The sequence below is a fragment of the Bombina bombina genome, chromosome 2, assembly GCF_027579735.1.
Source record: "Bombina bombina isolate aBomBom1 chromosome 2, aBomBom1.pri, whole genome shotgun sequence".
In the NCBI taxonomy this organism is placed as follows: Eukaryota; Metazoa; Chordata; class Amphibia; order Anura; family Bombinatoridae; genus Bombina; species Bombina bombina.
This window is the reverse complement of record NC_069500.1, coordinates 1,101,909,834-1,101,934,228: the sequence shown is the minus strand read 5'-3', so window position 1 is coordinate 1,101,934,228 and position 24,395 is coordinate 1,101,909,834. Positions and strand designations below refer to the sequence as shown.

Below are 24,395 nucleotides of genomic sequence, written 5' to 3'. Positions count from 1 at the left end.
TCTATCCGAATCATGAAAATAAAATTGGGTTTCATGTCCCTTTTTAAAGGCACACTGTACGGTGAATGTCTTCCTTTTAATTTGTTTCCATAGTCCATTTTACCTGCTGGTGTGTATTAAAGGGATACTAAACCCATTTTTTTTTTCTTTCACAATTCGGATAGAGTATGCCATTTTAAGCATCTTTACTCCTATTATAAATGTTTCTTTGTTCTCTTGATATCTTTATTTTAAAAAGCAGGTATGTAACCTTAGTAGCCATCCCATTTTTGCTTCAGCACCCTGGGTAGCGCTTGCTGATTGGTGGTTACATTAAGCCACAAATCAGCAAGCGCTACCCAGGTGCTAAACCAAAAATGGGCCGGCTACTAAGCTTATGTGTATACAGACAGATATAATATAAGAACGCTGTTGTGTTTGTTTAGAGTGATAAGATTAGGTATGCTGTCCCTGCAAGTTCAGCCTATTTTAATGGGTTGTGGTTTTAAAGATCAAAAAACAATTTCATGTACAAAAATAATTCTAAAGGTACAATTTCCCATACATTTTTTACTATGCAGCTGATAAAACAAGTAATTTGAAAAACATAAAGAGGATAACAGAATACTGTCCCTTTTAAGGGTATATATATATTTTTTTTACAATGGTTATGCATTTGTGTGTGTGTGCATGTATATGTATGTATGTTTATCTATGAATGTATGTATGTATGTGTGTGTGTGTGTATATATATGTGTGTGTATATATATATATATATATATATACACATGTGTGTATCTATATATCTGATGGTAATATGTATACAAAAGTATTACAAATGAGATAAAACTACCTATAGGTTACATGTATAAGCTTTATTATGACATGTAAATATTGCCTAAATGACATAAAAGATATTGTTGTTTACACTTGATCCCCTCCCCCAACCGTCCCATTTTAAAGATACAAATATCCAAAATCAAACTATTCTTAAATACAAACCTTTCCCGGTCCCAAGCAGTTTGTCTAAAGGGTTTTCTCTTTGTTTGTGTCTGTATATGTGTATGGTGTTAGAAGTTACTAGCCCATAGAGAAAAAGTTGCTAGTCCACTCAATGTTGAAGATAGTGGAGATTTCAAGCCATGTACAACAGAAGGGTATTTATTCTTTTATCTATGGTAGCAATACTTTGTTGTGAAAAACATAACTAAGGAACTAGCTTTCAAGATTGGAGACACAAATGGATAGCAATGAGGGAGATGACTGACGCTGTTTGCCATGCACCAACATGTTATCTGAAGGGAGGGGTACGCTGGTAATTACCCAAAGCATCTGGGCTAGGTGCCAGGTGCTCCCAATCTCATTCCCAGGAGATGTGCAACATATTTATTGTCTACCACCCTTCAGCACAGCACCACTGTTTTTCTGTGCATGCTTTGTCATTGCATCTGCCTTTTGCACTCCCTCTTCCTCCAGCTACAATTGCTGGTTTCTATTTATTTGGGTTATTTGGTAGCACTCTGCTGTGCAAATTAGGGTTATAGTAGATAACAGACTACTCTGTTTTGGGCCTTTAGGGTGTAGATGTTCCTGATAGAGGCAATGTTCCCATACAAATTGTTCTAATCAAGTGGTGCATCCCTCAAATTATACATTTAGCCCACAATGTCACAATGGTCAGTATTCAGCAGATTTGCATATATTTGTATATTAAAAAAATGGTTTTCTTTACCTACAGCAGAACTAGTACGTGAGTACTTCTGACATTTTATAATATAGTGTTTTTCTTCCTTTCTTTTAAAATATGTGAGTGGCTGAGCTAGTTACATTTATGGCCTATTTCTCCAACATAGGTGTGTCCGGTCCACGGCGTCATCCTTACTTGTGGGATATTCTCTTCCCCAACAGGAAATGGCAAAGAGCCCAGCAAAGCTGGTCACATGATCCCTCCTAGGCTCCGCCTACCCCAGTCATTCTCTTTGCCGTTGTACAGGCAACATCTCCACGGAGATGGCTTAGAGTTTTTTAGTGTTTAACTGTAGTTTTTATTATTCAATCAAGAGTTTGTTATTTTGAAATAGTGCTGGTATGTACTATTTACTCAGAAACAGAAAAGAGATGAAGATTTCTGTTTGTATGAGGAAAATGATTTTAGCAACCGTCACTAAAATCCATGGCTGTTCCACACAGGACTGTTGAGAGCAATTAACTTCAGTTGGGGGAACAGTGAGCAGTCTCTTGCTGCTTGAGGTATGACACATTCTAACAAGACGATGTAATGCTGGAAGCTGTCATTTTCCCTATGGGATCCGGTAAGCCATGTTTATTACGATCGTAAATAAGGGCTTCACAAGGGCTTATTAAGACTGTAGACTTTTTCTGGGCTAAATCGATTCATTATTAACACATATTTAGCCTTGAGGAATCATTTTATTTGGGTATTTTGATATAATAATATCGGCAGGCACTGTTTTAGACACCTTATTCTTTAGGGGCTTCCCAAAGCATAGGCAGAGCCTCATTTTCGCGCCGTTGTTGCGCACTTGTTTTTGAGAGGCATGGCATGCAGTCGCATGTGAGAGGAGCTCTGATACTAGAAAAGACTTTCTGAAGGCGTCATTTGGTATCGTATTCCCCTTTGGGCTTGGTTGGGTCTCAGCAAAGCAGATACCAGGGACTGTAAAGGGGTTAAAGTTCAAAACGGCTCCGGTTCCGTTATTTTAAGGGTTAAAGCTTCCAAATTTGGTGTGCAATACTTTTAAGGCTTTAAGACACTGTGGTGAAAATTTGGTGAATTTTGAACAATTCCTTCATGTTTTTTCGCAATTGCAGTAATAAAGTGTGTTCAGTTTAAAATTTAAAGTGACAGTAACGGTTTTATTTTAAAACGTTTTTTGTACTTTGTTATCAAGTTTATGCCTGTTTAACATGTCTGAACTACCAGATAGACTGTGTTCTGAATGTGGGGAAGCCAGAATTCCTATTCATTTAAATAAATGTGATTTATGTGACAATGACAATGATGCCCAAGATGATTCCTCAAGTGAGGGGAGTAAGCATGGTACTGCATCATTCCCTCCTTCGTCTACACGAGTCTTGCCCACTCAGGAGGCCCCTAGTACATCTAGCGCGCCAATACTCCTTACTATGCAACAATTAACGGCTGTAATGGATAATTCTGTCAAAAACATTTTAGCCAAAATGAACACTTATCAGCGTAAGCGCGACTGCTCTGTTTTAGATACTGAAGAGCATGACGACGCTGATAATAATGTTTCTGAAGGGCCCCTAACCCAGTCTGATGGGGCCAGGGAGGTTTTGTCTGAGGGAGAAATTACTGATTCAGGGAACATTTCTCAACAAGCTGAACCTGATGTGATTACATTTAAATTTAAGTTGGAACATCTCCGCATTCTGCTTAAGGAGGTATTATCCACTCTGGATGATTGTGACAAGTTGGTCATCCCAGAGAAACTATGTAAAATGGACAAGTTCCTAGAGGTGCCGGGGCTCCCAGAAGCTTTTCCTATACCCAAGCGGGTGGCGGACATTGTTAATAAAGAATGGGAAAGGCCCGGTATTCCTTTCGTCCCTCCCCCCATATTTAAAAAATTGTTTCCTATGGTCGACCCCAGAAAGGACTTATGGCAGACAGTCCCCAAGGTCGAGGGAGCGGTTTCCACTTTAAACAAACGCACCACTATACCCATAGAGGATAGTTGTGCTTTCAAAGATCCTATGGATAAAAAATTAGAAGGTTTGCTTAAAAAGATGTTTGTTCAGCAGGGTTACCTTCTACAACCAATTTCATGCGTTGTCCCTGTCGCTACAGCCGCATGTTTCTGGTTCGATGAGCTGATAAAGGCGGTCGATAGTGATTCTCCTCCTTATGAGGAGATAATGGACAGAATCAATGCTCTCAAATTGGCTAATTCTTTTACCCTAGACGCCACTTTGCAATTGGCTAGGTTAGCGGCTAAGAATTCTGGGTTTGCTATTGTGGCGCGCAGAGCGCTTTGGTTGAAATCTTGGTCGGCTGATGCGTCTTCCAAGAACAAGCTACTTAACATTCCTTTCAAGGGGAAAACGCTGTTTGGCCCTGACTTGAAAGAGATTATCTCTGATATCACTGGGGGTAAGGGCCACGCCCTTCCTCAGGATCGGCCTTTCAAGGCAAAAAATAAACCTAATTTTCGTCCCTTTCGTAGAAACGGACCAGCCCAAGGTGCTACGTCCTCTAAGCAAGAGGGTAATACTTCTCAAGCCAAGCCAGCTTGGAGACCAATGCAAGGCTGGAACAAGGGAAAGCAGGCCAAGAAACCTGCCACTGCTACCAAGACAGCATGAAATGTTGGCCCCCGATCCGGGACCGGATCTGGTGGGGGGCAGACTCTCTCTCTTCGCTCAGGCTTGGGCAAGAGATGTTCTGGATCCTTGGGCGCTAGAAATAGTCTCCCAAGGTTATCTTCTGGAATTCAAGGGGCTTCCCCCAAGGGGGAGGTTCCACAGGTCTCAGTTGTCTTCAGACCACATAAAAAGACAGGCATTCTTACATTGTGTAGAAGACCTGTTAAAAATGGGAGTGATTCATCCTGTTCCATTAAGAGAACAAGGGATGGGGTTCTACTCCAATCTGTTCATAGTTCCCAAAAAAGAGGGAACGTTCAGACCAATCTTAGATCTCAAGATTTTAAACAAGTTTCTCAAGGTTCCATCGTTCAAGATGGAAACCATTCGAACTATTCTTCCTTCCATCCAGGAAGGTCAATTCATGACCACGGTGGATTTAAAGGATGCGTATCTACATATTCCTATCCACAAGGAACATCATCGGTTCCTAAGGTTCGCATTCCTGGACAAGCATTACCAGTCTGTGGCGCTTCCTTTCGGATTAGCCACTGCTCCAAGGATTTTCACAAAGGTACTAGGGTCCCTTCTAGCTGTGCTAAGACCAAGGGGCATTGCTGTAGTACCTTACTTGGACGACATTCTGATTCAAGCGTCGTCCCTTCCTCAAGCAAAGGCTCACACGGACATAGTCCTGGCCTTTCTCAGATCTCACGGATGGAAAGTGAACGTGGAAAAGAGTTCTCTATCTCCGTCAACAAGGGTTCCCTTCTTGGGAACAATAATAGACTCCTTAGAAATGAGGATATTTCTGACAGAGGCCAGAAAAACAAAGCTTCTAGACTCTTGTCGGATACTTCATTCCGTTCCTCTTCCTTCCATAGCTCAGTGCATGGAAGTGATCGGGTTGATGGTAGCGGCAATGGACATAGTTCCTTTTGCGCGCATTCATCTAAGACCATTACAACTGTGCATGCTCAGTCAGTGGAATGGGGATTATACAGACTTGTCTCCGAAGATACAAGTAAATCAGAGGACCAGAGACTCACTCCGTTGGTGGCTGTCCCTGGACAACCTGTCACAAGGGATGACATTCCGCAGACCAGAGTGGGTCATTGTCACGACCGACGCCAGTCTGATGGGCTGGGGCGCGGTCTGGGGATCCCTGAAAGCTCAGGGTCTTTGGTCTCGGGAAGAATCTCTTCTACCGATAAATATTCTGGAACTGAGAGCGATATTCAATGCTCTCAAGGCTTGGCCTCAGCTAGCGAGGGCCAAGTTCATACGGTTTCAATCAGACAACATGACAACTGTTGCGTACATCAACCATCAGGGGGGAACAAGGAGTTCCCTAGCGATGGAAGAAGTGACCAAAATCATTCTATGGGCGGAGTCTCACTCCTGCCACCTGTCCGCTATCCACATCCCAGGAGTGGAAAATTGGGAAGCGGATTTTCTGAGTCGTCAGACATTGCATCCGGGGGAGTGGGAACTCCATCCGGAAATCTTTGCCCAAGTCACTCAGCTGTGGGGCATTCCAGACATGGATCTGATGGCCTCTCGTCAGAACTTCAAAGTTCCTTGCTACGGGTCCAGATCCAGGGATCCCAAGGCGGCTCTAGTGGATGCACTAGTAGCACCTTGGACCTTCAAACTAGCTTATGTGTTCCCGCCGTTTCCTCTCATCCCCAGGCTGGTAGCCAGGATCAATCAGGAGAGGGCGTTGGTGATCTTGATAGCTCCTGCGTGGCCACGCAGGACTTGGTATGCAGATCTGGTGAATATGTCATCGGCTCCACCTTGGAAGCTACCTTTGAGACGAGACCTTCTTGTTCAGGGTCCGTTCGAACATCCGAACCTGGTTTCACTCCAGCTGACTGCTTGGAGATTGAACGCTTGATCTTATCGAAGCGAGGGTTCTCAGATTCTGTTATCGATACTCTTGTTCAGGCCAGAAAGCCTGTAACTAGAAAGATTTACCACAAAATTTGGAAAAAATATATCTGTTGGTGTGAATCTAAAGGATTCCCTTGGGACAAGGTTAAGATTCCTAAGATTCTATCCTTCCTTCAAGAAGGATTGGAAAAAGGATTATCTGCAAGTTCCCTGAAGGGACAGATTTCTGCCTTGTCTGTGTTACTTCACAAAAAGCTGGCAGCTGTGCCAGATGTTCAAGCCTTTGTTCAGGCTCTGGTTAGAATTAAGCCTGTTTACAAACCTTTGACTCCTCCTTGGAGTCTCAATTTAGTTCTTTCAGTTCTTCAGGGGGTTCCGTTTGAACCCTTACATTCCGTTGATATTAAGTTATTATCTTGGAAAGTTTTGTTTTTAGTTGCAATTTCTTCTGCTAGAAGAGTTTCAGAATTATCTGCTCTGCAGTGTTCTCCTCCTTATCTGGTGTTCCATGCAGATAAGGTGGTTTTACGTACTAAACCTGGGTTTCTTCCTAAAGTTGTTTCTAACAAAATCATTAACCAGGAGATTATCGTACCTTCTCTGTGTCCGAAACCAGTTTCAAAGAAGGAACGTTTGTTGCACAATTTGGATGTTGTTCGCGCTCTAAAATTCTATTTAGATGCTACAAAGGATTTTAGACAAACATCTTCGTTGTTTATTCCGGTAAAAGGAGAGGTCAAAAAGCAACTTCTACCTCTCTCTCTTTTTGGATTAAAAGCATCATCAGATTGGCTTACGAGACTGCCGGACGGCAGCCTCCCGAAAGAATCACAGCTCATTCCACTAGGGCTGTGGCTTCCACATGGGCCTTCAAGAACGAGGCTTCTGTTGATCAGATATGTAGGGCAGCGACTTGGTCTTCACTGCACACTTTTACCAAATTTTACAAGTTTGATACTTTTGCTTCTTCTGAGGCTATTTTTGGGAGAAAGGTTTTGCAAACCGTGGTGCCTTCCATTTAGGTGACCTGATTTGCTCCCTCCCTTCATCCGTGTCCTAAAGCTTTGGTATTGGTTCCCACAAGTAAGGATGACGCCGTGGACCGGACACACCTATGTTGGAGAAAACAGAATTTATGTTTACCTGATAAATTACTTTCTCCAACGGTGTGTCCGGTCCACGGCCCGCCCTGGTTTTTTTAATCAGGTCTGATAATTTATTTTCTTTAACTACAGTCACCACGGTACCATATGGTTTCTCCTATGCAAATATTCCTCCTTAACGTCGGTCGAATGACTGGGGTAGGCGGAGCCTAGGAGGGATCATGTGACCAGCTTTGCTGGGCTCTTTGCCATTTCCTGTTGGGGAAGAGAATATCCCACAAGTAAGGATGACGCCGTGGACCGGACACACCGTTGGAGAAAGTAATTTATCAGGTAAACATAAATTCTGTTTTTTCTGTTAATGTTACACAGTGTTGTCAGGAGTTAATACAACAGGTCAGTAAATTATATTTTTATTCTATTTAGTCAGCGAATACATCTATTTGTTTTCACTTCTCTAACAGCTTTTTATTCTACAAACCACTGTGGATACGACATGAAACATATTTGTGTGCAAAGTCACTCACTTACTGCTACCTTGAGCATGTTTCTTTGCCGGTTTAAAGCTTTTAAAATTTCAAGGCCAAAACCAAGCATTGTTGTCATGACCATGGAAGTCACAAAAAAATGAAATTCATAACCAAGGTTGCAATTTTGAAAACTAGCAATCACTTTTATTTCAGAATATTTTTTCCCTCTAAAAGTGACAATTCTGTGCAGACTCAATGTTTATGTGAAGCTTTGCTGTAGATTAAATCTTTATATTGTACAAAGTCTTTATAGGTTTGGAAATGAAGGGGTTGCAGCTTATGCTTCCAATTCCTATTTTTTGTTTTTGACATAAAGTATTGAGCACTGAAAATCCTGTTTGTTCTGTAAGAGTAAACCACTAAATCGTTATTATTGCTAACCATATTTACAGGTATTTGTACCTGATAAAGTCACAGAACTCGTTAAATATTTAAATAGCTTTACCAATCCATGTTTATATGGAGATTCAAAAATGAAATTCTCTGCTAATTAATAAACAAAACAAATGCAATGTACAGTCATTATTTAGTTTATTGCTAGAGACTGTTTGTAACATAAAGAAATGTTTGCATTGGGAACAAAAAATAGCAGTTGTGATATAGAGCCTGTAATAGCGAAGAGGGGTAATAGTTGTAGGCTTATTTTGCATACATACTACTCATGTTTAAAATGGCTTTAATGTCTTTTTAATTCTGATTGTTCTCTTGTCCCTGCTGTATACTCTACAGCAGGGTTTTACAAGTCCAGGAGCCAGGGAGCCACTGGCTACTAGAATTTTACCCCTGGCTCCTAACGTTTTGTGTTATTCTCCATATATCTAAATACAAATACCACTCACTGGCTTCTAAAAGTATGTCTGGCTCATAAATATTCTCATTTGCTCCTACATTTTAAACCGTTGTCGACCCCTACTCTACAGTGACTGTGTCCTACAATTTCCATTTGGCAACTGAATGGTCAACTTAAAGTGAATATAAAGTTGAATGAATGAGTGCCCGGTTTTTAAAAATACTATTAAAAACAGGGGGCACTTTCATTCATTAAACTTTACATTGCAGTGTTTTTTGTATTTTTTAAATACTTAACTTTTTCTTTAGCAAACACAGACCGCGATCCTCCGCCCGAAGCTCCTCTGTACTAACCTCAGCAGTGACGAAACCAGCTTACTCCAATTATGGCGTGCACCCCAGAGTGTCCATCTTGTGAGGCCACGCCGTGATTGGAGGAAGCCGGTTTTGTTATTGAAGTGCTAAGTACAGAGAAACTGCGGGCGGAGGATCACGGTCTAGGTTTCCTAAAGAAAAAGGTATTAAAAAAAAAATTACGCTGCAATGTAAAGTTTAATGAATTAAAGTGCCCCTGTTTTTAATAGTACTTTTTAAAACCCGGCACTCATTCATGAAACTTTACATTCACTTTAACCTACACAATGAGTGCAAAATAGACTTGTGCATTTGTCACTTTTGTTTAGCAATGAACGCTGAATATGGCTGCCGCCAGTGGCATTTGGCTCTTTTCGGAGCTGGATTTCTTCTACAAGATATGACGAGTCCACGGATTTTATCCTTACTTGTGGGATTTATCCTCCTGCTAACAGGAAGTGGCAAAGAGCACCACAGCAGAGCTGTATATATAGCTCCTCCCTTCCCTCCACCTCCAGTCATTCTCTTTGCCTGTGTTAGTAATAGGAAGATGTAAAGTGAGGTGTTAGTTTTAGATTCTTCAATCAAGAAATTTTTTATTTTAAAATGGTACCAGTGAGTACTATTTTCCTCAGGGAGAAATCGTCAGTCTGGAATGAAGAGATTATTTTTCTGCCCTGATGTTGATGATCTTAGCAGACGTTATCTAAGATCCATTCTGGTTCCCATAGAGCTTCTGAAGGTAGTGCAAGAAAAATCTTCAGTGGGGGGAACGGTTTCATGCTACAAGCAGCATTGAGGTATGTTCAGTCTTTTATTTCTGAGGAGACTTGTTATATCAGAACTGGCTGACATTATTCACTGCAAGGGAAGGGGTAAGCAGTAGACCTATGGGTTATGGTGGTACTGAAATTACCGTTTTGTATATTGATTACTATGTTATGTGACTCAATATGGGCTTGACACTGGGAGAGACAGCTGAGAGACTTTCTATTTTTATTTCTTGGCATAGTGATATGTTTGGGTGAAGACTTTAGGGGACCACATGGCTTATTAAAACCGCTTCCCATGCGGTTATGGAAACGGTTAATGCGACGCCCATGGTGGGCGGGGCCTATTCCGCGCTCAGACGCACAGTTTTTTCTTCACTAGAAGGCAGCAGGCACTAGCTCCGGTGGGGCTTAAGTTTGAGTTTCAGTCTCCGGATCGTTATTGACTCAGTCTTGAGTACCCTGGGGGCAGGTAGGCGCCACAGAAGAGCTGTGGCGAGGTGTAGGGACTGTTATCGTTTTTTAAAGCATATTTTCAAATAAAGACTCTTTAAAATGTGATTTATCCTTTTTTCTCAAATTATGCAATAATTTTTGGCTAATTTGAACTGTTTATTATAATTTTTGGTGCAATACAGAAAAATTGTTGCGCTTTTATTATTTAAAGGCGCAGTACTTTTTTTTTGTGTGAAAATTCTTTGAATCAATAAATAAGGTTAAAAGCGACTATTGTGGCTATTGCTAGTCTGTTTAACATGTCTGAACTTGAGGAAACTCCTTGTTCTATGTTTGTTTAGAGAAACACTTACTTTGTGTACCTCTTGTACTGAAAGGGCCTTACAATGTAAAAAGCATATTTTATGTAAAGAAAGTGTGCCTAAGGATGATTCTCAGTCTGAAGAGAATCAGGATATGTCGCCTAATTCTCCCCAAGTGTCACAACCTTTAACGCCCACACAAGCGACGCCGAGTTCCTCAACCGCGTCTAATTCTTTTACTCTGCAGGATATGGCTGCAGTTATGTCAACTACCCTTACAGAGGTATTATTTAAGTTACCAGTGTTACAGGGCAAACGCAGTAGGACAGGAATCAATGTGAATACTGAGTCCTCTGATGCTTTGTTGGCTATTTACGATGTACCCTCACAGGGATCTGAGTTGGGGCTCAGGGAACTTTTGACCGAGGGAGAACTTTCGGAATTGGGAAGTGTGTTACCTCAGACAGATTCGGACGTCATGTCCTTTAAATTTAAGCTGGAACACCTCCGCCTGTTACTTCGGGAGGTCTTAGCGACTCTGGATGACTGTGACCCTATTATGGTACCACCAGAAAAATTGTGTAAAATAGACAAATATCTAGAAGTCCCCGCTTACACTGATGTTTTTCCGGTTCCTAAGAGAATCTCGGAGATTATCAAGAGGGAGTGGGACAGACCGGGTATACCGTTCTCACCGTTCGGGACTCTTGGCAGACAGTCCCTAAGGTGGAGGGAGCTATATCCACCCTGGTGCAACTATTCCTATTGAGGACAGCTGTGCTTTCAAAGACCCTATGGATAAGAAATTGGAGGGTCTTCTAAAAAAGTTATTTATTCATCAGGGTTTCCTTTTGCAACCGACAGACTGCATTGTTCCAGCTACTACCGCAGCGGCTTTCTGGTTTGATGCCTTAGAAGAGTCTCTTAAGACTGAGACTCCTTTTAGAGGAAATTTTAGATATAATTAAGGCTCTCAAGCTGGCTAATTCTTTTATCACAGACGCCACCTTTCAAATTGCTAAGTTGGCGGCTAAAAATGCAGGATTTGCCATTTTAGCGCATAGAGCGTTATGGTTAAAATCGTGGTCTGCCGATGTGTCATCTAAGTCAAAGCTCTTGGCTATTTCTTTCAAGGGTAAGACCCTATTCGGGCCTGAGTTGAAGGAAATAATTTCTGACATTACTGGAGGTACAGGTCATCTTCTACCTCAGGATAAGACTGCTAAGATGAGAGGTAAACAAAATCATTTTCGTTCCTTTCGGAACTTTAAAGGAGTACCCTCTTCTTCCTCTTCCTTCACAAAACTGGAAGGGAATTTTGCTCAGGCCAAATCCGTCTGGAGACCCAACCATGCTAGGAACAAGGGTAAACAACCCAAGAAGCCCGCTGCTGCTACCAAGACAGCATGAAGGGGCGGCCCCCAATCCGGGACCGGATCTAGTAGGGGGCAGACTTTCTCTCTTTGCCCAGGCTTGGCTAAGAGATGTTCAGGATCCTTGGACACTGGAAATCATGTCCCATGGGTATCAGCTGGAATTAAAAAATTCTCTCCCAAGGGGGAGGTTTCTTCTTTCACGATTGTCTGTAGACCAGATAAAAAGAGAGGCGTTCTTACGTTGTGTAAAAGACCTCTCTACTATGGGAGTAATTCGTCCCGTTCCAAGACTAGAACAGGGACAGGGGTTTTACTCAAATCTTTTCGTGGTTCCCAAAAAAAGAGGGAACGTTCAGACCCATTTTAGATCTCAAGAGTCTAAACAAGTTTCTCAGAGTCCCATCTTTCAAGATGGAGACTATTCGAACAATTTTACCAATGATCCAGGAGGGTCAATATATGACTACCGTGGACTTGAAGGATGCATACCTTCATATTCCGATTCACAAAGATCATCATCAGTACCTAAGGTTTGCCTTCCTGGACAAACATTTTCAGTTCGTGGCTCTTCCCTTCGGGTTGGCCACAGCACCCAGGATCTTCACGAAGGTTCTAGGGTCCCTTCTGGCGGTTCTCAGGCCATGGGGCATAGCAGTGGTGCCTTATCTGGATGATATTTTGATTCAGGCGTCGACTTATCATCTAACAAAGTCTCATACAGACAGAGTGTTGTCCTTTCTGAGAACTCATGGATGGAAGGTAAATCTAGAAAAAAGTTCACTAATTCCACAGACAAAGGTTCCCTTCTTGGGAACTCTGATAGATTCTATAGCTATGAAGATTTTTCTGACGGAGGTCAGAAAGTCAAAGATTCTAAATACATGCCGAGCCTTTCAGTCTAATCCTCGGCCATCAGTGGCTCAGTGCATGGAGGTAATTGGATTCATGGTGGCGGCAATGGATATCATTCCGTTCGGTTTCATCTCGACCACTGCAACTGTGCATGCTCGGACAGTGGAATGGGGACTATGCAAATTTATCTCCTCCGATAAACCTGGACCAGAAGACTAGAAACTCTCTTCTTTGGTGGTTGTCGCCGGATCATCTGTCCCAAGGGACGTGTTTCCGCAGACCCTCGTGGGTGATAGTGACAACGGACGCCAGTCTACTAGGCTGGGGTGCAGTCTGGAATTTCCTGAAGGCTCAGATTGTATGGACTCAGGTGCAGTCTCTACTTCCAATCAATATTCTGGAATTGAGAGCAATATTCAATGCGCTTCAGGCGTGGCCTCAGTTGGCTTCGGCCAAATTCATCAGATTCCAGTCTGACAACATCACGACTGTGGCTTACATCAATCATCAGGGAGGAACGAGGAGTTCCTTAGCAATGACAGAAGTATCCAGATAATTCGATGGGCTGAGGCCCACTCTTGTTCTCTGTCCGCAATCTACATCTCAGGAGTGGACAACTGGGAAGCAGACTTTTTAAGCCAACAGGCATTTCATCCGGGGGAGTGGGAACTACATCCGGAGGTCTTTGCCTCACTGATTCTCCGATGGGGCAGACCGGAATTGGATCTGATGGCATCTCGACAGAATGCCAAGCTCCCAAGATACGGATCCAGGTCAAGGGATCCTCAAGCCGAACTGATAGATGCCTTGGCAGTGCCTTGGTCGTTCTACCTAGCTTATGTGTTTCCACCGTTTCCTCTCCTTCCCCGGGTGATTGCTCGGATCAAACAGGAGAGGGCTTCAGTAATTCTAATCACGCCTGCGTTGCCACACAGGTCTTGGTATGCAGATCTAGTGGACATGTCCTCTCTGCCTCCGTGGAAACTTCCATTGAGACAGGACCTTCTCATTCAAGGTCCTTTCCAATATCCAAATCTAATTTCTCTGCAGCTGACTGCTTGGAGATTGAACACTTGCGGGGGTTCTCTGATTCGATCATTGATACTGTGATTCACGCACGTAAACCTGTCACTAGAAAGATTTACCATAAGATATTTTGGTGTTGGTGCGAATCCAAGGGCTACTCATGGAGTAGAGTTAGGATTCCCAGGATTCTGTCCTTTCTCCAAGAAGTATTGGAGAAAGGGTTGTCAGCGAGTTCCTTAAAGGGACAGATCTCTGCTTTGTCAATTTTGCTACACAAACGTTTGGCAGATGTTCCAGACGTTCAGTCTTTTTGTCAGGCTCTAACCAGAATTAAGCCTGTGTTTAGACCAATTGCTCCACCCTGGAGTTTGAATTTAGTTCTTAATGTTCTTCAAGGGGTTCCGTTTGAACCCATGCATTCCATAGATATTAAGTTATCTTGGAAAGTTTTGTTTTTGGTTGCTATTTCTTCTGCTCGTAGAGTTTCTGAGCTTTCAGCGTTACAATGTGATTCGCCTTATCTTATCTTCCATTCTGATAAGGTGGTTTTACGTACCAACCTGGTTTCCTTCCTAAGGTTGTTTCTAATAAGAATATTAATCAGGAAATTGTTGTTCCTTCATTATGTCCTAACCCTTCTTCTAAGAAGGAGCGTATGTTGCATAAACTGGACGTGGTCCGTGCCCTGAAGTTTTACTTGCAGGCTACTAAGGATTTCCGTCAATCATCTTCATTCATTTTTTTTCTGGAAAGCGTAGGGGTCAGAAAGCTACGGCTACCTCTCTTTCTTTTTGGCTGAAGAGTATCATCCGCCTGGCATATGAGACTGCTGGACAGCAGCCTCCTGAAAGAATTACGGCTCATTCTACTAGGGCTGTGGCTTCCTCATGGGCATTTAAAAACTATGCTTCTGTTGAACAGATTTGCAAGGCTGCGACTTGGTCGTCTCTTCACACTTTTTCCAACTTTTACAAATTTGATACTTTTGCTTCTTCTGAGGCTGGTTTTGGGAGAAAGGTTCTTCAAGCAGTGGTGCCTACCGTTTAGGTCCCTGTCTTGTCCCTCCCTTTCCGCAAAATCCAAAAGTGGAAAACAGCACACCTGAATCTTTCTCTTATGGGGCACGGAGCAGCAGACTTGCCAGGTCCACAGCACAATCACAAACTTCAAAAAACTCCAGCCACCATGTTAATAAAAGACCTTTATTTTCTTATCCTGGGTCCAAACATACGTTTCAAGCCAATGTGGCTCTTAGTCATGTACCTAAGAGCCACATTGGCTTGAAACGTTGTATGTTTGGACCCAGGATAAGAAAATAAAGGTCTTTTATTAACATGGTGGCTGGAGTTTTTTGAAGTTTGTGATTGTCCCTCCCTTTCATCAGTGTCCTGTAGCTTTGGTATTGTATCCCACAAGTAAGGATGAAATCCATGGACTCGTCATATCTTGTAGAAGAAAAGGAAATTTATGCTTACCTGATAAATTTATTTCTTCTACGATATGACGAGTCCACGGCCCACCCTGTCATTTCTAAGACAGATTTAGATTTATTATATTTTTTTTATAAACTTCAGTCACCTCTGCACCTTTTGGCTTTTCCTTTCTCTTCCTAACTTCGGTCGAATGACTGGAGGTGGAGGGAAGGGAGGAGCTATATATACAGCTCTGCTGTGGTGCTCTTTGCCACTTCCTGTTAGCAGTAGGATAAATCCCACACGTAAGGATGAAATCCATGGACTCGTCATATCGTAGAAGAAATAAATTTATCAGGTAAGTATAAATTTCCTTTTCTTCATGTGAGTGCAACATGCAAGGATCTGTAGTTGCACAAGAAGAAACCCAGTTCTGAAGAGAGACGAATGCTCCTGGCAGCAGCCATATTTGGCATTCGTTGTTAAAAAAAAAAAAAAGTGACAAATGCATAAGTCTAGCAGATGTACGGTGCACTGCATACACGCAGACGTGCGGTGCACTGCATACACGCAGACGTGCGGTGCATGTTGAAAATATTGCTTGCATTTCCCTTTCATGTTTCCTATAACTCACTATTCATCACCTAATTCAGCTCACCTGTATTTCTTTCCCTTTGATTCTGTTTACATACACAATTTAAATCTCTTTGATCATCAGAACTCAAAGGAAATAAAGCATTCAGCAGACATGCATGATTTTCATTCTTGTTAATCTCTGACTGATCCAGCCAATTAACCCTGCGTGCAAAATGCTCCACGCAGAATATGGTTCAATCCCTGTCCAGATGTGCACAATGTAATGAGCTCCGTGTTTTCCCTGTATGTGCATTTGCTATTAATAAGGCTGTTTTTCTTTTCAGTTGAACTCCCAATATATTTTACTACATTTTTTGTTGCTATACTCTGATGTCTCTAGTAATAAGCAGCACTACATTGCATGTTGTTGTGAATCATATGTAAATGATCTAACAAGCATACTAGCAAATGTAGGTGATATTTTGCAATCTGTTTGCTGTGTAAACAGGTAGCTTGTGCTACATGCACAAAACAAAGGTACATGTGCAAAAAGCAGTTTTAATGAGAGGTGTAACCCTATCGCTGACCCTAAGGACACAATAAGGCTAAAATAAAACAAATAATGTTGTAATACAGCTATATTTATAGAATAATGTATATATAAGTCTAGTGACTGATATGTTGAGAATAAAACTAATTCAGAAAAGGTGTTTAATAAGAAATTATACTCTCAGATTAGTAATACATTGTGGTCAGTAAATTACACAATCTACTATGTTAAAATGTGCCCTGAACTTAAAATGCTACATTTTCTGACAGATTGATGACACTGCCTGCAATTTCCTATAAGAGTTTGGTGAAAACTATAATTTCAGAAAATCTAGTTTGTAGGTCAGAGATGAACTGCATGGGAACACTGTAATTTTATTTCATTCTCAGTTTAAAGAGACACTAAAGTTGAAGTCTGTGACTGTTGCTTAAAGGGACACTCAATCAAAATTAAACTTTCATTAATCAGATAGAGCATGCCACTTTAAACAACTTTCCAATTTACTTCCATTAACTAAATGTGCACATTCTTTTTATATTTAAACTTTTTGAGTCACCAGCTCCTACTGAGCATGTGCAAGAATAAGTTTGTATGCATTTGTGAATGGCTGATGGCTGTCACATGGTATGTGTATGCATTTGTGATTGGCTGATGGCAGGGCTGTCATATGGTACAGGGGGAATGGAAAAAGACATAACTTAAAATTGTCAGAAGAAAAATCTACTACTCATTTGAAGTTCAGACTAAGTGCTATTGCATTGTCTTGTTATCTTGCATTTGTTGATTATGCAAATCTACTGTGTTGACTGGTCATTTAACACATCTTAAAACATCACAGGTATTTAATATGTAAGTGTAGGTATGAAAGCACATGCACAATGCTGACTCCCTTTACTGCAAAGTTATGAAGGACCACTAAATACAGTAAAATGGCATAATTAACAAGTGCATAATAAAAAATACAGTACAATAGCACTAACTCTAAATTTCAAATGAACAGTAGATACTTTTTCTGACAAATTTATTTTTTTTTCTCCAATTTTGCAGCCCCCTGTATCAGGTGACAGTCTTCAGCCAAACACACTAATATGTGTATACCCTTAATCATGAAAGTTTATTTTGACTTATCCCATTAAATGTATAAAAAAATATTTCTTAATGTTTATTTTTGTATTTGAAATTGCTCATTAAAACAATCACCTATTATTTTGAAGGATATGTCCATTTAACTTGGATGTAAAGGCTGTAGAATCACCAAACTGTTGTTTTGTGTTGTTCAGTAACATCTGTCTGTCTTTAAAGGGACACTAAACCCAATTTGTTTCTTTCATGATTCAGATAGAGCATGCAATTTTAAGCAACTTTCTAATTTACTCATATTATCAAATTTTCTTTGTTCTCTTGCTATCTTTATTTAGAAAGCAGGAATGTGATGCATATTTTTGCCTGAGAACCTGGGTTATGCTTGCTTATTGGTGGGTAAATATAAGCCCAATAAGCAAGCGCTATCCATGGTGATTAACCTAAAATGGGCTGGCTGCTAAGATTTACATTCCTGCTTTTAAGATAAAGATAGCAAGAGAACGAAGAAAAATTGATAATAGGAATAAATTAGAAAGTTGCTTAAAATGTCATGCTTTATCTGAACCATGAAAGAATAGGTTTGGGTTCTGTGTCCCTTTAAGCGGTGATAGGTACTGCTTCGTGGGTTGTGTTTAGGGTTTGCGTGTCAGTGAATATTACTTTCATCAGGACTTGTCCCTCTTTCTATAAAAAAAGTTTTGTTAACAGCCACTGTGCATTATTAGAAAAGGTCCATAACAGATGCACTAGCAATGGTTGCTTTTATCGTGCTCAGTACTTCAGTCTTTAAGTCATTCAGCTCTCAGAGTAGCTCATGTTTACAGGTTTTTCTTCTCATGATATGTAATTGGGTTAGAAGGAATTGAGATATGAAAAGGTTCATTGTGCCACGCTTGTTTATCCTGCTTGTGCCATACTGGTTAATTGTAAAGTATTAATAGAAGTCTTCTTGTTTCATGCAATACACCCTGTGTTCCATGGCTTACACATTCTTATGACTCTAGTGCTTCTAATATAATATTAAAGGGACAAAGACAGTGAAAAGGGGGCAAAGTAAATCAACTGAAAATAAACACCCTCCAGATGTCTGAAGGCTAACCCTGCTACCTATATATTGCAGCTTTTAACTGTAAAAGCCAAACAATGCACTTTATACTAAACATAATGAAAGTGGATAGCTTTGTCAGCTGCATTCTAAAGCCCAGATTATCTCCTAAAAATTAGGCAGATGGTGGGTGTAGTTTGGCTATTGAAAAAACAATTGCAGCAATCCAGAGGTTAATATATTTTGAAAATGTTTAGACTTGGCTTGATATGTTCTTCAGCAAGACAACAGAAGTGTATTGTAATTATAAGAGGTTTACTGTTTCCTTAAAGGGACAGTCTAATGCAAAAATGACCCTATCCAATTTGATAGAACATGCACTTTTTTCATTAATGACCACAACAAGCAGGCAAAGTCCTTCTGGGGAGTCACAATGCTTTCAGGTCACAAGCAGAACACAGCCTGTGATTGGCGGGTGGCTCATTGCACCTCCTGCGTGGACCGTTACCTTTGTGGTTAACTAGTTTGCAGGGGTTAGTAATTGCTTGCTCTTAAGTGAACAATATTTGCATTAGCACATGCATTTTTTTCTAATATTACAAAAAAACAATAAAGAACTTGGGAAGCATGTATGCATCTCTGTGCTTATTGCTTTGCCGTTATAAAAATTACTTCTGGGAATTGATGGCAATTCAATAATCTTCGGTACAAGCTACTGCCACCCAATGTGAATTATGTGTGCTTTAAATGCCACAGCACAAGAAGAATTAAGCAGTAAGGTGACATTTCCTGAGTGCTTTCTCAGAAATTAAACAAAAGTAATTTCATAATCTTGACATACACAGACTTAGTGGGATACAGATTTTGTGCTGGGGAGTTTGTAATTATTCTGTAATACACCTTAAAACTAATTTAAAGGGACATTAAAGTAATTACACGTAAAGAGGATATTACAAAATGCATTCATTATTAAGGATGCTCCACTGCTAAAGTGAAAATATTTTGTGTTTGTACATTATCCCTGACCACCAGTAGATTTATAGGAGGTGTCACTATCCGCCAATATGGACTGTTTATTTAAAAATATGTTTAAAGGAGCAATAAACTCACAATGTAATTGCCCATTAAAATATGCATAATAACTAAACTTTGTAATGTTTTTCTATTGTTTACGTTTTCTAATTTCTCTGTAGTTTTTCTACTCCACCTATAGAGACTGGAGTACGTTCCATTAAATTCAGAACAATGTCCCTCCTACATGCAGCACATTGATTGTTTGATATGTGCAGGAGCTCATTTACACTTGTCCTTAATTGGTTAAAGTAGAGAAGATAAAATAACCAACAATCAAATCATATTTCAAGGGGTGTATCTTTGGAATACAAAACATGCACATTTTTAACAAAAGTTTTAAATGTTTTAAAACATTTCTTTTTGTATGTAGATATTTTGCAATCCAGTGATTTAATTTCAGTTTTAATGTTCCTTTAAAAGGGGCATGAAAACCAAAAATTGTCTTTCATGAATCAGTGCATACAATTTTAAAAAACTTTTCAATTTACTTCTACTCAAGGCAGAACATGCTGTGATCTGAGATGTCTGCAGAAAGATTGGGAAACATGCAGAAACAGCACTGTCCTCTAATAGCACTGTGTAAGTTTTTTTTAACACAGTGCAGCCAGAGCAAAGCACTGTTTGAAGCGAATAGTCAAATGTGGAGCAGCGCTGCAAAGCAGCACCTTGATTGATGACTGTCTCAACCCCACCCCCTAGCCTTTTCCAGTCTCCAAACCTCTGACTCTTAAACGTAAGACGTTCTTGTGAGCAATGCACATTTTTTTATTACTACGTTTACCTTATAATTATGTGATATTAGACTAAGAGCAAAGGAAACTGATAACTTTTTAAAATGTTTCTAAAATAAATCTGTTTCCTTTTTTCTCTAGAGCTAATTTGTGACGCAATTTTCAACTGCTGCAAAATATATTATAAAACTTTAAAAATTGCTATATTTTCCAGTTAACACATTGCAATTGAGATTGTGGTTTAATGTAACTGCCTAATTTAAAGGGACAGTCTACACCAGAATTTTTGTTGTTTAAAAAGATAGATAATCCCTTTATTACCCATTCCCTAGTTTTGCATAACCAACACAGTTATATTAATACACTTTTTACCTCTGTGATTATGTTGTATCTAAGTCTCTGCAAACTGCCCCCTTATTTCAGTTCTTTTGACAGACTTGCATTTTAGTGAATCAGTGCTGACTCCTAGGTAACCCCACGTGTGTGAGCACAATGTTATCTATATGTCACACATTAACTAACGCCCTCTAGGGGTGAAAAAATGTAAAAAATGCATTCATATAAGAGGCGGCCTTCAAGGTCTAAGAAATTGGCACATGAGCTGCCTAGGTTTAGCTTTCAGCTAAGAATACCAAGAGAACAAAGCAAAACTGGTGATAAAAGTAAATTGGAAAGTTGTTTAAAATGACATACCCTGGACCTATCTGAATCATGAAAGTTTATTTTGGACTAGACTGTCCCTTTAAAATTTAATTTAATTTCAAAATGACCTGCATAAAATGTTTTACTAAAAAAAATCTTATTGCATAAAGTGAAAATCAAATTGCCTTTGGGTACTTCTACTATCATTTTTGCTTTATTCTTTTGGTATCCTTTATTGAAGGAGCAGCAAGGCACTACTGGGAGCTAGATGAACACACCGGTAAGCCAATGATAAGATGTATATATGAGCAGCCACCAATCAGCAGCTAGCTCCCTGCTCCTGAACCTACTTAGTTATGCTCTTGATACTAAGTGAACAAAGCACATTATATAATAGAAGTAAATTGGAAAGTTGTTTAAAATTGTATCTTCTATCTGAATCATGAAAGAAAATGTTTGGGTTCTATGTCCCTTTAAATATGCAACAGAATATTTTTAGCATGTTTATATGGTGCTCCATAGAAAATGTATGGGTTTAATGTCCATTATTTCTTTTGGCTCAAGTGTGTTTAAAACGGAGGGGATCAGTATCAGTTTTCAACCTCATTTGACTTCTGAAACTACAATTATTACAGCAACGTGTTCTTTTCCAGAAAATAATTATCAGAGTGTTTCTGATTTGTACTAAAAGGTTAATGTAGTTTTGATCTAAGGAAGATTCTCATGCCTTGTTGAGCTGACGTACAGCCATGCTAATTTGTATGCATTGTGGTTTCCACTGGGCTTTACAATTAAAAATACATATTTCATGGTTAAATGCTATAGAATTCTACGTGAGGATTGTATTATTAAGTAGCATATGCCAATTGCTTTGTTGAATTTAGCCGAGCATTATTAGTGGGAATATAATGGAATCAATCAAGGCTTAATGGCAGGGATAAATGTTTATGTGGACAATGATGAATATAACTTGGGACTTGTAAGATCATTTAAGCAAAAATGAAAAACCTCTGAATGTTTTAGATGATTAGGAATATCCTTTGGTTACACACAAAGAATTTCAAGACAAGAGATAAACCATTTGAGTAGAATACTAGAAAAGCTTTAGTAGTAATTCCCACTAATACACAGTATCTAAGCTGACTTGGTGTTATGCAGAGGCAAACTGTCCTTATCTAATAGATGAATGTGTTTGGGAAGATTTATTTAGGAAACAAATAAACTAAAATGGGCAGAATGTTTAGTGCTCCATCTGAATGTCTGCTATTTCTGTGAATCCAGGCAACTGAAAGATTAGTGCCCCTCAGACTTGTATGGTATATTCATACATGGACCAGTGTTAATTTTTACTGCACATTTCGATTTAGTTTTAGTCTTTTTGACTAAAATGCCATTTTAGTTTTAGTTGTATTTGAGTCATCTGAATTGTTTTAGTTTTAGTCATATTTTAGTCATCTGAATTGTTTTAGTCTAGTTTTAGTCGACTAAATCTCTAGTAGATTGTAGTCGACTAAAATCTAAGGGGTTTAGTTAAAGTGTAATGCATTATTTAAGCATTTCTCTATAATTTCCAAACTCATGTTATTATTTATGATATTAAGGTTTAAACATGCAATACAGACACAGATTTAGCCATTGTGATATATAACGTCTTTATTAAACTTGAAATTAAATAAAACCAAGTTTCATAAACAAACAGAAGTGCAACTTTAAAAAAAAAAAAAAAAAAAAAAAAATGTAAACTGTATTGGCTGTAACCCCATTGCCCATATTACCCAATATAAAACCGTTAAAAGTTCTCTGTTAATAATTAAAACAAATATCCAGTAACTCAACGCAACAAAAAATTTCTGCAGCTAGCACAGGCACAGCATAACTTAAACCATTACTCGTGGGTTATTCTTATTTCTATAGGAAGAATCAATTGCTTGTTCAGAGATTCAAAACATTTTCAGCAACTAAATTAACACTGCTCTAGAACGTTCAAACTCATTATATACTTTTTATTTTTTTATATATACAAAAGAGCAGTAATTAGATATGGATTGATTATAACACCTTACATAACGACTGCAAATTTTATTTAGTTTTAGTCATAGGGGCACATTTATCAAGGTCCATATGGAGCTTGATGCCCCTTGTTTCACAAGAACTGCTGGTGCAATGATAAATGCTGACAGCGTATGCGATGTGTAGCGGACATGATTCGCTACTTCGTATTATGTCCGCTCGCACATTCATACATATGCCCCACAGTCTTTTTGACTAAAATGACATTTTGATTTAGTTTTAGTCATAATCTTGACTAAATGCCATTTTAGTTTTAGTCCTATTTTAGTCATCAGAATTTCTTTAGTTTTATGCTTATTTTAGTCTAGTTTTAGTAGACGGAATTAACACTGACATGGACTCATTTTGTGCACCTTGCAATATTGTCCTGCAAATGTTGGTGATGAAATCAGTCTACTATTTCAGAACTGATTGTTTTGGATGGGGTCAGACTCTTTATACAGAAAAAAACAAAGCAAATTTTTATTTCATATTTATGAGCAAGGCAAATTTAAGGAACTTGGAAATGTGTTCTTGTTTAAACATATATGTAGAATGATTCAAAAGGTTGTGAGCCAGAAGTACAAATCTTGTGGTCATGAGTTACTGACTTACCTCAAACCAGAGGAACTGACTTACTTTACTGACTTACCTCAAACAAGAGGAACTGACTTACCTTACTGACTTACCTCAAACTACCTTACTGACTTACCTCAAACAAGAGGAACTGACTTGCCTTACTGACTTACCTCAAACTACCTTACTGACTTACCTCAAACTACCTTACTGACTTACCTCAAACTACCTTACTGACTTACCTCAAACAAGAGGGACTGACTTACCGCAAACCAGAAGGACTGACTTACCTTACTGACTTAACTCAAACCAGAGGAACTTCCAGTTTTGGCAGATACAATTGAGAATGGAAGCAGCACTCTACATTAAATTCCACCTGTCAATAATAGTAATCAAGGAAACTATGAAGTGGGTTGGTTAATGAAGTGCACCCTGACGGCATCACTTCAGTTAAATAAAGAAATGTGAAATACTCCTGTAAATAATTTTTAAGGTGCTCTGTGTGCTTGTATGTGTATTTATGTTTATTAACACTGAAGTTTTTGATCGTGTTCTTGTTATCTTAGGGTTATGTTTTACTTGTCATACATACTCATACTTGTGAGATGCTCTCACTGATACCATCATTTAAAAACCATGTGCTCGTCAGGGTTTGCTTTACTCTGTATTTACTGCAATGTACAATGTAACAATATCATTTTTTATGGGTTTTTTTCCTTTCATAGAGCTGGAGTGGACCAGAAAAACTACTTGCTTTAGATGAACTTATTGATAGTTGTGAACCCACCCAAGTAAAGCATATGATGCAAGTGATTGAGCCACAGTTTCAACGAGACTTCATTTCCCTGCTGCCTAAAGAGGTGAGATTTATCCACTG

General features: G+C 39.5%; 1 protein-coding gene across 3 annotated transcripts in view; it reads left to right on the top strand.

The window, feature by feature from the left end:
• The window catches only part of FBXW7 (F-box and WD repeat domain containing 7), a 557,745-nt gene that overhangs the window by 486,555 nt on the left and 46,795 nt on the right, over positions 1–24,395 (top strand). For all 3 annotated transcript variants that reach the window (XM_053703740.1, XM_053703741.1, XM_053703742.1), the window contains one exon: positions 24,244–24,378. In XM_053703740.1, coding sequence (XP_053559715.1) covers positions 24,244–24,378 — 135 coding nt within the window. The remainder of the gene's footprint in view (positions 1–24,243; positions 24,379–24,395) is intronic.